The following is a 15,737-nucleotide window of genomic DNA, read 5'->3' on the forward strand; positions in this document are numbered from 1 at the left end:
AAACACCTCCAGCCATGGGGCCTCAACCACCTCCCTGGGCAACCCCTGCCAGCCTCTCACCACTCTCCTGCTCAACAACTTCCTCCTCACCTCCAGCCTCACTCTCCCCACCTCCACCTTTGCTCCATTCCCCCCACTCCTGACACTCCCTCACAGCCTCAAAAGTCCCTCCCCAGCTTTTCTGGAGCCCCCCTCAGATGCTGCAAGGCCACAAGAAGGTCCCCTGGGAGCCTCCTCTGCTCCAGCCTGCACAGCCCCAACTCTTTCAGGCTGTGCTCACAGCAGAGCTGCTGCAGCCTCTCAGCATCCTCCTGGCCCTGCTCTGGACACTCTCCAGCATCTCCACATCCCTCTTGTCCCAGGGGCTCCAGAGATGGATGCAGGACTCCAGGTGGAGTACTCCAACTGGCTGGGAAATGTGGAAGGTGATTTGTTGTTGTTCCTTTGGAACATGAATAGAACTCCAAGTCACATTCAAGCAACCTGCTGCCTAAAATAGCATCCATGGCATTGTCCTGGCACCACGTGGAGCTGCAAGGCTTGCAAGCCATCAACCACACAGCTGCCCTCTTCTGACCTGTTCAAACAAGGCAGCACAGCAATGACCCCACAGTGCTTGTTGTGCACTTTGCAGCACTCAGAAACTCCAGGCATGACCTAGGGAACTACGGCTCCATGACTGGATAGGGCTGGGGGATAGGTTGGACTGGATGAGCTTGGAGCTCTCTTCCAACCTGGTTGATTCTATGCTCCATAGCACTGGCATACAGCACTGCCTGGTAGCTAACAGCAGCTGAGAGGACTGAGGAAGCTGAGTTTAACAGATTCATAACTTTAGGTTGGAAGGGACCTCAAATATCACCCAGTTCCAGCCCCCTTGGCCATGGGCAGGGACACCTCCCACCAGCCCAGGGTGCTCAAGACCTCATCCAGCCTGCTCCTGAACACCTCCAGGGAGGTTGTGGAGCACAGAATCACCCAATGTGATCTTTGATCACTGTGCAGGCTGCACCCCCCCAGCTCCCTCAGCCTCTCCTCACAGGGCTGTGCTCCAGGCCCCTCCCCAGCCTTGCTGCCCTGCTCCAAACACCTTCCAGCACCTCAGCAGCTCTCTGCAATGGAGGAGCCCAGAGCTGGACACAGCACTCAAGGTACAGCAGGGCCACAGCTAATGCTCCTGCCTCACAAAGCTGTCTGTGAGGCAGAGATCTTCCTCCACACTGCCCTTTCCCTCAGACAGCAGCAGAGCAAACTGTTCCTGCCCTCCTCCTGCCCAGGCTCTGCCAGGGGGCTGCAGGGGCAGCACAACCACCGCCCTGCTGCCCTGACACAACCTTCACCCTGCCGCTGCGAGCTCTCTGCTGTCCAACAGCAGCCTGGGGAGCTGGCAAGAGGGAAGCAAAACATCAGCTCAGCTGTGTTTTTGGAGGGGCTGTGGGAAGAGGCCAACAACAGCAAGGGGGCTGGAGGCTGGAGCTGAGCACAGCGAGAGGTCTCTGAGCAGCGGCTGGCGAGGAGCAGATTTGCTGCGCTCCAGGCTCATGCCAAAGGGCTGTGCTGGAGCTTCAGCTGGCAGCAGCTCTCACTCTCTCTGCACTCCCTGCCTTAAGGCAGAGGCCTCTGCAGCCCTCTCTCTCAGACTGTGCCAACCACCTTTTTGGTCTTTCCTCTTGTGTTTTTGTCTCCTTCATTTGGCTGATCAGACTCAGAGCTCTCACTGCAGGCTGGGCCTGCTGCTCATGGCATGGGCATGGCTTTAGTACAGCCCCTGGTGGAGTAAGGCACCTCTGGTGACAGCAGCTAAGGGAAGGTGCACAGGTTAGACTGCAGCAACTGCAGAACCCTGTGAGGAGAGGCTGAGGGAGCTGGGGGGGTGCAGCCTGCAGCAGAGGAGGCTCAGGGCAGAGCTCATTGCTGCCTGCAGCTGCCTGCAGGGAGGCTGTAGCCAGGTGGGGTTGGGCTCTGCTGCCAGGCAGCCAGCAGCAGAGCAAGGGGACAGAGGCTCAAGCTGTGCCAGGGCAGGTCTAGGCTGGATGTTGTTAGGAAGTTGTTGTCAGAGAGAGTGATTGGTACTGGAATGGGCTGCCCAGGGAGGTGGTGGAGTGGCCGTGGCTGGAGGTGTTGCAGCCAAGCCTGGCTGGGGCACTGAGTGCCATGGTCTGGTTGGTTGGGCAGGGCTGGGGGAGCTTGGAGCTCTCCTCCAGCCTGCTTGGTTCTCTGATTCTAATTAACATGAAGGTGGATCAGTCAGAGTTTGGAGTTGGAAGAGACCACAAGCACCATCCAGCTCCAACCCCCCTGCCATGCCCAGGGACACCCTACCCTAGAGCAGGCTGCACACAGCCTCAGCCAGCCTGGCCTCAAACACCTCCAGGGCTGAGGCTTCCACCACCTCCCTGGGCAACCCCTGCCAGGCTCTCACCACCCTCATGCTGAAGAACTTCTTCCTAACATGCAGGCTGAATCCACCCATCTCTAGCTTTGTTCCATCTATCACTCAGCCTAAAAGGTCCCTCCCCAGCTCTTCTGTAGCCCCCTTCAGCTACTGAAAGGCCACAGTAAGGTCACCTGGGAGCTTTCTCTCCAGCCTGAGGTGCCCAGCTCCCTCAGCCTCTCCTCAAGGCAGAGCAGCTCCAGCCCTCTGCATCCTCCATCAGATCAGGACAAAGGACAACCATTTGAAACTAGAGAAGATTGAGATTGGACATTAGGAAGAAATTCTTTGCTGCATGAGTGGTAGAACCACTGGGACAGGTTGGCCAAGGAGGTGGTGGAGGCCCCATCCCTGGAGATCTTCAAGGGCAGGCTGGAACAAGGCTCTGAGCAGCCTGACCTAGTTGGGGATGTCCTTGCAAGGGGGATGAACTGGATGACCTTTAGAGATCACTTCCAAGCCACTGCATGCTGTGATGATGCCAAACTGCTGAAGACATCATTAGAAAGCAGTTGCTTTTAATGACTAATCAAGTGGGGAGGGGGAGAATATTATGGGGGAGGGAGGAATGGGACAATTTCTGCAAAGAAGGTGCCCCAGAAAGCCAAGGCTGCAGTTTCTGACTGGCACTGGGTACAAATAAAAGCTCTTGGCTTGATCAACCTGCTGAGGACCAGCTCTGCACGGGCTCCAGTGAAATGTTGCCGTGTGCCACTGGGAGGTGTCACTACACAGCAATAGCAGCAGGGCAGGGAGATGAGCTCGGTGGGACACAGCAGAGGCGCCTGGGCTGCTTCCAGGGGACCACAACAAGGGGGGAATGGGGGCAGAGATGAAGTCATGATCGCTTGGATGCCTGACAGGTTTGACATCGGCTGCTGCCCCTCTGCTGGCAGGGGTTTGAAATGACCTATCCTGGCCAGAGAGTTGAGTGGTTATGTCACAGAGACACAGTGGAAGAGATCACAAGACCACAGGAGGTCAGGGGTCGGAAGGGACACAAGAAGATCATCCAGCCCAACCCCCCTGCCAGAGCAGCAGCACACAACCTAGCTCAGGGCACACAGGAACACATCCAGACAGGCCTGGAAAGGCTCCAGAGGAGACTCCACAGTCTCTCTGGGCAGCCTGTGCCAGGGCTCTGGGACCCTTCCAGGCAAGAAGTTCTCCCTTGTGCTGAGCTGAACCTCCTGTGCTGCAGCTTCCATCCACTGCTGCTTGTCCTGTCCCAGGGAGCAGTGAGCAGAGCCTGTCCCGTCCCCCCCAACCTCACAGCTATTGATGAACATTGATTAGATGCCCTCTCAGTCTTCTCTTCTCCAGCCTCTCCTCACCAGGCAGTGCTCCAGTCCACTCATCATCCTCACCACCCTCCACTGGACCCTCTCCAGCAGTTCCTGTCCCTCTTCAGCTGGGGAGCCCTGAGCTGAAGGCAGTGCTCAAGTTGAGGTCTCAGCAGGGCAGAGTAGAGGGACTCCAATACAGGAGCTGGGAGAGAGCTGCAGAGAGCAGCCAGCCCAATCCCCCTGCCAGGGCAGCACACCCAGGGCAGGGCACACACAGCACAGCCAGGGGGGTTGCAGTGACTGCAGAGAAGGAGACTCCACAGCCTCTCTGGGCAGGCTGCTCCAGGCTCCAGCACCCTCACCATACAGCAGTGTCACCTCCTGGGTCCCAGCCTGTGCCCTTTGCGCCTTGCCCTGTTCCTGGGCACCCCCACACACAGCCTGGCACCCCTCAGACACTTGCAGACGCCGCTCAGATCCTCTCTCAGCCTTCTCTCTCCCCCAGACACAGCAGCCCCAGGCGGTGCTGCCCTCCGCTCGCCTCCGCCCGGCGCCGCAGCCGCGCACAGCCCCCAGGGGCTCGCACATTAGCAGAACCTTTAGCAGGCATCGACAGGTTTGACACTAACGAGGCCGAATAACAAGCCCCAGCCCTGTCCTACTGACCCCTGCGAGCTACCGAGAGAGAAGAGTGCTGAGAGAGCGAACTGCCTGAGCCAAACGCATCAAACCTCGTTCTGCTGCCCTCCCTCTCTCCCCTGCCATCTCCCTCCCTCCTGCATCTCCCTCCCTCCACTGATCACTGCCGCTGATGCTCAACAGAAAACCCTTTCACTGAATCTGCTTTTACTTTCTTTGCCTAGGGTCTTAGAGTCACAGAGCCAAGCAGGCTGGCAGAGAGCTCCAAGCTCCCCCAGCCCAGCCTGGCACCCAGCCCTGCCCAACCAACCAGACCATGGCACTCAGTGCCCCAGCCAGGCTTGGCTGCAACACCTCCAGCCACAGCCACTCCACCACCTCCCTGGGCAGCCCATTCCAGTGCCAATCACTCTCTCTGACAACAACTTCCTAACAACATCCAGCCTAGACCTCCCCTGGCACAGCTTCAGCCTCTGTCCCCTTCTGCTGCTGCTGGCTGCCTGGCAGCAGAGCCCAACCCCACCTGGCTACAGCCTCCCTGCAGGCAGCTGCAGGCAGCAATGAGCTCTGCCCTGAGCCTCCTCTGCTGCAGGCTGCACCCCCCCAGCTCCCTCAGCCTCTCCTCACAGGGCTGTGCTCCAGGCCCCTCCCCAGCCTTGCTGCCCTGCTCCAAACACCTTCCAGCACCTCAGCAGCTCTCTGCAATGGAGGAGCCCAGAGCTGGACACAGCACTCCAGGGGTGGCCTGAGCAGTGCTGAGCACAGGGTTGGGCACAAGAACCTCCCTTGTCCTGCTGCCCACACTGCTCCTGAGCCAGCCCAGGATGCCATTGGCTTTGCTGCCCACCTGGGCACCTGGTCTGGTTCAGTTAATTTGCATTTTATCTGACAACCACAACAACAAAATCCTGCCCACTCTGCAGGTTTTAACTCCACAAGGAGCAGACACAACAGAGCTCTCTCTCTCTCTCTCTCTGTGCACGGCTGCAGAACCAAACGGCTCAGGAAGGGCTGTACAAAAGCTCCTCCTGCAGATTTTGCCACCAAAGCAATTAGGCAGTACCAGTTCAAAACAAACCACAAAGAAACAGAGGACAGGAGACCCCCACCGCTGCCTGCCCCCCGAGCGAGGCGCAGGGGAGGAGCAGGCACAGCAGCGTGCCAGCTGGCTTGCGAGGCTTGGCTGGGGTTCAGAGGAGGTCATTCAGACCCAGACAAGTGCCATCTTTCTCCACCGCCCCGTGAAGCTCTCCGCTTGACAAACGGCTCACACCCAGCCCCGGGGGAGCAGGCAGCCGAAAGCCACCCGAGCACCACCCCAGCTGCCTCTGCCCCCTGCCCCGCAGCCCCAGCGGCTGGCAGGGAAGGGCTGCGGGGTCCTCCACCAAGTCCCTCAGCCGTGTGCAGGGGGGAGTGGGGTCAGAGAAGCGGCACAGGAGTGGAGCAGGCTTGCCAAGCCCTGCACAGGCCAGGGCCGGTAAGAGGTACCTGTTACCGACTGCATTCCTTGGCTCTGGAAGCAGGGCGGGGGGAAGGGAAAGGCATCCACGCGTGGCTCCACGCAGGAAAGCAAGCTCTGCTCTGCAGCAGCTCACGGCAAATACCTGCCTCCCTCCCGCCTGGCAGAAAAGGGACCCTACCTGCACTCCTCAGCCCGCAGCAGCTCAGGGCCATGGCTGGATGCTCTGCTACGCTCCTCAGCCGAGTGTGCCGACGTCCGAGGGGCTGCTCTGTCCCGCATGGCCCCCCCGCGGCCCCAGCCGCAGCAGGATGCTGCAGCGCTGCTGCCGGGGCAGGGCGGGCTGCGGAGGAAGCCCCTGCGTGGGTCAGCCTGGCTGCTGCCGCCTGGCTCCCCTCCGAAGCACGCAGATGGTCCAGCCCTGGGACGTGGTCCTCCTAATCTCCCCACAGCCCAGGCAGGGTAGCAAATGGGAGTGGGGAGCAGTAATCTCCCTGCTCCTTCTGGCCGCTGCCTGCCGAGGTTAACGCTTTCGTGCCCCGCAGGAGCCGGCGGTGGCCTCTGCTCCAGCTTACCTGGGCAGACACCGGGCAGGGCACTGCTCCAGCGGGAGGGTCCCTGCCTGTGCCAGGGGTTGGAACTGGCTCAGCGGTGAGGTCCCTTCCAACCTACACTGCTCTGTGAAAGGCTCCTGCTGCGGGTGGGGAAGGTGGAGCTGCCTCAGACCTTGCCCGGCCAGCAAAGGGGAAAATCACCACCGGCAGGGCTTGCTGGGAGGAGAAGAAGTGGGAAACAGGCCACAGGTGTGACCAAACCCAGCCCCTTCCAGCAGCTCAGCTGCAGCTCCCTGCACATCAGCCACTGCCCAATTACCATCCAGACACCTGCTGCTCACCTGGCCCAGCAAGGCCAGCACAAGTTGGCCCCATGTTGTGCCACTCACAAGGCTTGGCACTGCCATGCCAGTCAGGGAAGCTGCAGCAAAGAGACCTCCCCTGGAGTGCTGTGTCCAGCTCTGGGCTCCTCCATTGCAGAGAGATGCTAAGGTGCTGGAAGGTGTTTGGAGCAGGGCAGCAAGGCTGGAGAGGGGTCTGGAGCACAGCCCTGTGAGGAGAGGCTGAGGGAGCTGGGGGGGTGCAGCCTGCAGCAGAGGAGGCTCAGGGCAGAGCTCATTGCTGTCTGCAGCTGCCTGCAGGGAGGCTGTAGCCAGGTGGGGTTGGGCTCTGCTGCCAGGCAGCCAGCAGCAGCAGAAGGGGACAGAGGCTGAAGCTGTGCCAGGGCAGATCTAGGCTGGATGTTGTTAGGAAGTTGTTGTCAGAGAGAGTGATTGGCACTGGAATGGGCTGCCCAGGGAGGTGGTGGAGTGGCTGTGCCTGGAGGTGTTGCAGCCAAGCCTGGCTGGGGCACTTAGTGCCATGGTCTGGTTGGTTGGGCAGGGCTGGGTGCTAGGCTGGGCTGGGAGAGCTTGGAGCTCTCTGCCAGCCTGTTTTGATTCTATGATTCTGTGAATGCTCAGCATCTCTCTGCAATCACAGCTCACAGGATGGCAGGGATTAGAAGGAACCCAAGGAGCTCATTGAGTCCAACCCCCTACCAGAGCAGGAGCACACAATCTAGCTCAGGGCACACAGGAACACATCCAGGCAGACCTGGAAAGGCTCCACAGAAGAAGACTCCACAGCCTCTCTGGGCAGCCTGTGCCAGGGCTCTGGGACCCTTCCAGGGAAGAAGTTCCCCCTTGTGCTGAGCTGGAGCCTCCTGTGCTGCAGCTTCCATCCATTGCTGCTTGTCCTATCCCAGGGAGCAGTGATCAGAGTCTGTCCCCCCTCTCCTGATCAGCCCTTAGATGTTTGTAATGCTTCCTGAGCTTTCCTAAGAGCTGTCAGCTGCCTTCTGCCAGCCCCAGTTTGTGGCCCCTGCTTCTGGGAGGTGATGCTGTGCAGAACAGCAAGGAGGCTAAAGCCATTGTTCAGCTAAGCACAACTCCCTGCCCCAACCCCTCGGCTGTGCAGGAGGCTGCTCCACCACACAGCAGCGCCTCTGACATTGTCACCACCCTGCAGCAGACACCACTTTGCTCTACTTTCTGTGGCTCTCTCTTGGTTCTTCTTTTGAATGTCTGGGGAGGTTAATTCTATAACCTCCTGCCTGCTGCTTCTGGCTCACTGCACCTGCCCCTGGGTAGCACCAATGGGGAAACCAAAGGGTGGGAAAAGAGATGCAGGGAGAGATTTCAGTGCTTAACCCCCCACACCCCCAAACCAACACCAACAGTGGTCAACTGAGAACTCTTCTCTCCTGCCTGGGCAAGCAGGGAGGCTGTGGTTAATGCTCAGGCTGCCCTGGCCAGAGTACCCACCTCAGCAGTCACCAGGGCAGCTGAGCTGTGCAGTGCCAGTCAGGAGGGGAAGCTCAAGCACAGCAGAGGCTTCAGTGATGCATTCAGACAGCCCAAGCCAACAGCAGATCTGGCTGGAAGGGAGGCAGCAGTCTTGGAGAATGTGACCTACATAAGGGCTGCAGCCTCCCAAGCAGCAGTGAGGGCACTCAGAGGCTTACCCAGCCCTGGTACTGCTGCCTGCAGCCCCTCCCTCCCTTTGTGTGCCCAGCCTGGCAGTGGCAGCAAGCAGAGGACAGCAAAACAGACCAAACCTTCCTCTAGGGCTTCACTGAGCTCTGCCTTATGGATGGGCATTTTCAGGAACAACAGAATGAGAAGGGAAACGAATCCACCATACATTGAGCCAAACCTCATGCCCTGATCCCAAGGCAGGCCCAAAGCAACCTTCCCATCCCAAGCCAGGAGTTGCTGTTGTCTGCAAAACTAAGCTGAGCCCTGGAAGGAAGAGCTGCCTCCAGTTTTAAGCAGTAAGGATAACTTCTGAAGGGGCAGTACACCTCCAGCACCTTTTCTTTGCCCCTTAGAGTGACCCCAAAGCTGCACAGGAGAAGTATTTGCTCTCAGTGCTTGAACAAACCTCAGTGAATTAAGATTTTGTTGTTTGTGGCACAGCTGCTGTTTAGCTGTAGAGACTCAAACCAGATGTGCAAAAACAGCAGAGGGTTTGGAGGCTCAGCAGCTTGGCCTTCAACCTCAGAGAGGAGGCACACAACCTGATCAGCCCTGCAGATGGTTGAGATCACACAATCATAGAACCAACCAGGCTGGCAGAGAGCTCCAGGCTCCCCCAGCCCAGCCTAGCACCCAGCCCTGCCCAACCAACCAGACCATGGCACTCAGTGCCCCAGCCAGGCTTGGCTGCAACACCTCCAGCCACAGCCACTCCACCACCTCCCTGGGCAGCCCATTCCAGTGCCAATCACTCTCTCTGACAACAACTTCCTAACAACATCCAGCCTAGACCTCCCCTGGCACAGCTTCAGCCTCTGTCCCCTTCTGCTGCTGCTGGCTGCCTGGCAGCAGAGCCCAACCCCACCTGGCTACAGCCTCCCTGCAGGCAGCTGCAGGCAGCAATCAGCTCTGCCCTGAGCCTCCTCTGCTGCAGGCTGCACCCCCCCAGCTCCCTCAGCCTCTCCTCACAGGGCTGTGCTCCAGGCCCCTCCCCAGCCTTGCTGCCCTGCTCCAAACACCTTCCAGCACCTCAGCATCTCTCTGCAATGGAGGAGCCCAGAGCTGGACACAGCACTCCAGGGGTGGCCTGAGCAGTGCTGAGCACAGGGGTGGGCACAAGAACCTCCCTTGTCCTGCTGCCCACACTGCTCCTGAGCCAGCCCAGGATGCCATTGGCTCTGCTGCCCCCCTGGGCACTGCTGCCTCCTCTGCAGCTCCTCTCTCCCAGCACCCCCAGCTCCCTCTCTGCCTGGCTGCTCTCAGCCACTCTGGCCCCAGCCTGCAGTGCTGCTTGGGGTTGTTGTGGCCAAAGTGCAGAACCCTGCCCTTGGCCTTGTTCAGTCTCATCCCATGGCCTCTGCCCTCCCATGCAGCCTGGCCAGGTCCCTCTGCAGGGCTCTGCTACCCTCCAGCAGCTCCACAGCTGATCCTAGCTGGGTGTCAGTTGGTCTATCATAGCTACTGGTGCACAGTGAGTGGGCTGAAAGTGTGAGAAGCAGGAGCCCCAGAGAAGGTCCAGAGGGAGAGCAGAGCACTGCTGACACCTCCTCAATGACAGGCAGAGGGCTGGCAAGGGCAGAGAAATCTCTGATCACAGAGTCATAGACTGGCTTAGGCTGGGAGGGATCTTAGGGATCACCTTGCAAACCTGAAGGATCACCTCAGATCTAGTGATGGTCATCAGAATGCACCAGTGAGCCACTCTGCTCTGGGGACACCTCCCCTGGAGCACTGCAGCTGGGGTGGGGTGTCCCTGACCATGGCAGGGAGGTTGGATCTAGGTGATCCCTGTGGTCCCTTCCAACCCTGACTGATTCTGTGATCCAGCTCTGGAGTTCTCTATATAGGAAAGACATGGAGCTGATGGAGCAGGTCTGGGGGGGGGCACAAAGATGAGCAGGGGCTGCAGCAGCTCTGCTGTGTCTGAGGCAGCTGGGGGGGTGCAGCCTGCAGAGGAGAAGGCTCCAGGCAGAGCTGAGAGCAGCCTGCCAGGAGCTGCAGGGGCTGCAAGCAGGCTGCAGAGGGACTGCTGGCAAAGGCCTGCAGGGACAGGAGGAGGGCAATGGTTTGAGCTGAGAGCAGAGCAGCCTGAGCTTGGCTGTGAGGAACAAGTTGTGCAGCAGGAGGCTGCTGCCACCCTGCAACAGGTTGCCCAGGGAGGGAGCTGAGTGCCCATGGCTGGAGCTGTTGGAGGTGAGGCTGGGCAGGGCTGTGAGCAGCCTGCTCTGGGGGAGGATGTCCCTGCTGAGTGCAGGGCTGGGCTGGGTGCCCTCTGGAGCTGCCTTCCAACCCAATGATTCTGTGACACTATGGCCTCTGGGGTCCCTTCCAACTCAGACCACTCTGTGGTTCCATGAACCACTGCTGCAGCACTGCCAGCAGAGCACACAGAGGTGTCCTGCAGGGTGCCTGGGGCTGGCTCTGCACGGGGCTGGCTCTGCCCAGGGCAGCAGTGTGACTTACAGGAGCAGGCTGCCTTTGCACAGCTCTCCTCCCCCCCCCCCCCCCCCGGAGACATCAGCATGTGAAGAGGCAAAGCTTTCCTCCTTCTTGATGTTTCCTAACTAGGCCAGATGACTTTGGAAGATGGCCAAGCAGTAATTTAATATTCACTGCTGGCCTGGTTTGTGCCTCTGAGGCTTCAGTATCAAGTTGGGTGAAAGCCTCTCTGCCTGGAAGTGCCCCGGCGTGGATGGCAGCCCTGGGGCAGTCTGCAGTGCACACAGAAATGATTCACTCAGAGCCACTGCTACCTGCCTGCTCCATCAGCACCCTCCTGCAGAACCTTGCTGGCTGCTGCTCAGGTCATATTCCCTGGAAATCTCAGCAGCATCAGGGAGAAAATATATACACATAAAGAGAGGCTGTCCCAACCCTGCTGTACTTCAGCATCCAATGGCACCTTGCATTCTAACACCCAATGGCCTGGCTCAGGAGCAGTGTGGGCAGCAGGACAAGGGAGGTTCTGCTGCCCCTGTGCTCAGCACTGCTCAGGCCACCCCTGGAGTGCTGTGTCCAGCTCTGGGCTCCTCCATTGCAGAGAGATGCTGAGGTGCTGGAAGGTGTTTGGAGCAGGGCAGCAAGGCTGGGGAGGGGCCTGGAGCACAGCCCTGTGAGGAGAGGCTGAGGGAGCTGGGGGGGTGCAGCCTGCAGCAGAGGAGGCTCAGGGCAGAGCTCATTGCTGCCTGCAGCTGCCTGCAGGGAGGCTGTAGCCAGGTGGGGTTGGGCTCTGCTGCCAGGCAGCCAGCAGCAGAAGGGGACAGAGGCTGAAGCTGTGCCAGGGCAGGTCTAGGCTGGATGTTGTTAGGAAGTTGTTGTCATAGAGAGTGCTTGGCACTGGAATGGGCTGCCCAGGGAGGTGGTGGAGTGGCTGTGGCTGGAGGTGTTGAAGAGGAGGCTCTTAGTGCCATGGGTTAGTTAATTAGAAGGGTTAGGTGATAGGCTCATAGAATCACAGAACCAGTCAGGTTGGAAGGGAGCACAAGGATCAGGCAGTGCCAACCCCTGCCATGCCCAGGGACACCCTACCCTAGAGCAGGCTGCACACAGCCTCAGCCAGCCATGGGGCCTCAACCACCTCCCTGGGTGAGCCCTGCCAGGCTCTCACCACCCCTCTTGTGTCATCATAACCTCAGGTTTAATGAAGTTCCCAACCCTTCTGTACCAAATCTGTGCCTTTGGGGCCCCCAAAATGCAGACAGCTCAACAGCCAGCAGACAGCCAAAGCAAGACACTGTGGGCACACAGCTGCCAGCTGCTGGGGGTTGGGGCTTTTGCTTATGCTGCCAGTGGTGGAAGCATTTCCCTTCCAATATCAAACAGTGAATTGACTCCTGGAGGGTGAAGAGTTCAGGCAATAAAGGCCTGGCAGAGAAGAAAGCAGAGGAGGGAGACTCACACATGCATGCACTCACTGCCAACCATCTCCTGTTGTGTGACTTATTTATGATGGGCATCAATAAAAGAACAACCTGCAACCCACTCTGGTGGCTGGCTTTGTGTGCAGGGACAGCCAGCAGCACACCTAAGCAAGCAGGCAGGTTGAAGGCAGAAATGATTTATGCCTTGGAGTTATTTTGGAGGAAGAAGGGCTGGGGGAGGAAAGGGGAAGGAGCAGAATGTACTTCAAATAGCATTATTTATCATTTCCTGGCTAAATATAGCGTGGGGCTCAGGAAGAGATTGACTTGGGCTTCCCTTTCAGCAGCAAAGGGAGTTAACCCCTGCTGGCTTTGGCTGCCAAAGCCCTCAGAGGTGAGCCACAGCTTAAATTCCACTGCAAGCTGAGCTGCTGGAGCAGGATGTGAGGAGGAACATTCCCTTTTGGATCACAGAATGACAGAACCAAGCAGTAGGACCCAAAGTGCCAGGCAGCTGAAGCAAGGGAGGTACAGAGGAGGGAGCAAGTGCTGAGGCTATGAACTTCTGCTGGGTGACAGAACCTCAGCAACAGGCAGGCTGGCAAAGGCCCTCAGCATCACCCAGTCCAGCCTAGAACCCTGCCTGCTTCATCACAGCAACACCTAGGCTGGCAGAGCCCCTCAGCATCACCCAGTCCAGCCCAGAATCCTGCTTCATCACAGCAACACCTGGGCTGGCAGAGCCCCTCAGCATCACCCAGTCCAGCCCAGAATCCTGCTTCATCACAGCAACACCTGGGCTGGCAGAGCCCCTCAGCATCACCCAGTCCAGCCCAGAATCCTGCTTCATCACAGCAACACCTGGGCTGGCAGAGCCCCTCAGCATCACCCAGTCCAGCCTAGAACCCTGCCTGCTTCATCACAGCAACACCCAGGCTGGCAGAGCCCCTCAGCATCACCCAGTCCAGCCTAGAACCCTGCCTGCTTCATCACAGCAACACCCAGGCTGGCAGAGCCCCTCAGCATCACCCAGTCCAGCCTAGAACCCTGCTCTACAGGATCCACCTCCAACCACAGCCCCAAGCACCACATCCAAACCACCCTCAAACACAGCCAGGCTGGGTGCCTGCACCACCTCCCTGGGCAGCTCATCCCAGTCCCTGACCACTCTATGAAAAACTTCTTCCTAATGTCCAATCTAAACCTCCCCAGCCTCAGCTTGAGGCCATTCCCCCTTGCTCTGTCTCCAGTTACCTGTGAGCAGAGCCCAGCAGCAGCCTCTCCCCAGTGTCCCTTCAGGTAGCTGCAGACAGCAGTGAGCTCTGCCCTCAGCCTCCTCTTCCTCACATTAACCATCCCCAGCTCCCTCAGTCGCTCCTCATCAGGTTTATTCTCCAGGCCCTTCCCCACCTTCCTTGCCCTCCTCTGGAACCTCCTCTGTGTCCAGCTCTGGAGCCCTCAGCACAGGTAGGACCTGGTGGATTTGTACACACACATCTTGTTTGAATACTCTCCCCCTCCTCCCCTCACCCCTTTTTCCCTCCAGCTCTGCAAGCTTCTCCTTCTAACGCTTCTGCCTGAGCTTTTGGCAACACCTGGCTCACATATTTCATTTGCCTTTTCATCTCATCAGCTTTGGGAGCTTTAAACAACCGACAGGCTCCAGCAAACAGATAGAGAGCCAAAACACCAACCCTATTAACCTCTGTCAGCCACCTCAGCTTATTAACTCTAACCCCTCCCCACTTATCCCGGCAGAGGGAGGCTGCTGCTGCTTTGCCGAGCTTCCTGCTCGCCCTTCACCCTTCCCCTCTCTCTACTCGCCTTGCTGCCCCCAGCCCCAGCTGCCCTCACAGCCCCCAGGGCTCCCCTGGTGCTGAGCTGCTGCAGGAGGCTGAGCTGCTGCAGGGCACTGAGCTGCTGCAGGCGGCTGAGCTGCTGCAGGAGGCTGAGCTGCTGCAGGGCACTGAGCTGCTGCAGGAGGCTGAGCTGCTGCAGGAGGCTGAGCTGCTGCAGGGCACTGAGCTGCTGCAGGGCACTGAGCTGCTGCAGGGCACTGAGCTGCTGCAGGAGGCTGAGCTGCTGCAGGGCACTGAGCTGCTGCAGGAGGCTGAGCTGCTGCAGGGCGCTGAGCTGCTGCAGGAGGCTGAGCTGCTGCAGGGCACTGAGCTGCTGCAGGAGGCTGAGCTGCTGCAGGAGGCTGAGCTGCTGCAGGGCACTGAGCTGCTGCAGGAGGCTGAGCTGCTGCAGGGCACTGAGCTGCTGCAGGAGGCTGAGCTGCTGCAGGAGGCTGAGCTGCTGCAGGAGGCTGAGCTGCTGCAGGGCACTGAGCTGCTGCAGGAGGCTGAGCTGCTGCAGGAGGCTGAGCTGCTGCAGGAGGCTGAGCTGCTGCAGGAGGCTGAGCTGCTGCAGGAGGCTGAGCTGCTGCAGGGCACTGAGCTGCTGCAGGAGGCTGAGCTGCTGCAGGAGGCTGAGCTGCTGCAGGAGGCTGAGCTGCTGCAGGAGGCTGCTGCAGGGCACTGAGCTGCTGCAGGAGGCTGAGCTGCTGCAGGAGGCTGAGCTGCTGCAGGGCGCTGAGCTGCTGCAGGAGGCTGAGCTGCTGCAGGAGGCTGAGCTGCTGCAGGAGGCTGCTGCAGGGCACTGAGCTGCTGCAGGAGGCTGAGCTGCTGCAGGGCACTGAGCTGCACATTCCTGGGCAGCACCCACGGTGCCCGCTGGGTGCCTCGGGGCAAGAGGCTGCTTGTGGCCACGCTTTGCTTGTTCAGCCCACAGCCAAGGGTGAGTGACCCTTAGCAGCTGACCCCGGCGTACGCCGCGGGCTCTAAATGGGCTTCCTGCCTGCTGATTAAAGCTTGTTTGTTGGGAGCAGGAGGATTAAAGAGGGTAATTATAATGCTGCTAATTTCTGTGACTCTTCGCGCTCAGCCCTGCCTGCCTGCAGAGGCAGCTGCGGGCACACGTGCCTGGGATGCCTCCACTGCTCCTGCTTTCAACCTGTGCCAGCAGCCAGGCAGACAAAGACCATCAAACCGGCTGCTGTTTGCCCTCCCCATGCCGCAGCTCTGCCAGCCGTGCACCAACCTCCTGCCTGCTGCCCTCACAGCAGCCGGCAGCTGCAGGATGCTAGGATCTGGCTCCTGGTGAGGGAGGGGATTCTGCCTCCCCTCCCCCTTGCTCTGCTCTGCTCAGACCTCACCTGCAGCACTGCCTCCAGCTCTGACGCCCCCAGCAGCATCAGAAGTCAAATACTTTGAACGAGGCTGGCTACCTGAAATCCCCCAGAGTAACCCCCCAGCAGAAGAGGGACATGGAGCTGCTGGAGAGGCTCCAGAGGAAGCCACCAAGAGACTCAGAGGGCTGCAGCAGCTCCCCTGTGGGGACAGGCTGGGAGAGTTGGGGCTGCTCAGCCTGGAGAAGAGAAGATTCCAGGGAGACCTTAGAGCAGCCTGGCAGGACCTGAAGTAGACTACAGGAGAGCTGGGAAGGG

The 15,737-nt window shown here is 59.2% G+C and overlaps 1 protein-coding gene across 3 annotated transcripts in view; it reads right to left on the minus strand.

Annotated features, from left to right (window-relative positions):
* The window catches only part of NHS (NHS actin remodeling regulator), a 170,932-nt gene that overhangs the window by 55,612 nt on the left and 99,583 nt on the right, over positions 1-15,737 (minus strand). The window contains exon 1 of one of the 3 annotated variants that reach the window (XM_064152083.1): positions 6,000-6,536. The exons of the other annotated variants lie outside the window; for them this stretch is intronic. Within the exon in view, the coding sequence (XP_064008153.1) occupies positions 6,000-6,033 (34 nt within the window). The 5' untranslated portion in view covers positions 6,034-6,536. Of the gene's footprint in view, positions 1-5,999; positions 6,537-15,737 lie in introns of those variants that run through there. 3 annotated transcript variants of the gene reach the window in all.

The sequence above is a fragment of the Pogoniulus pusillus genome, chromosome 12 (assembly GCF_015220805.1).
Source record: "Pogoniulus pusillus isolate bPogPus1 chromosome 12, bPogPus1.pri, whole genome shotgun sequence".
NCBI classification, from domain to species: domain Eukaryota; kingdom Metazoa; phylum Chordata; class Aves; order Piciformes; family Lybiidae; genus Pogoniulus; species Pogoniulus pusillus.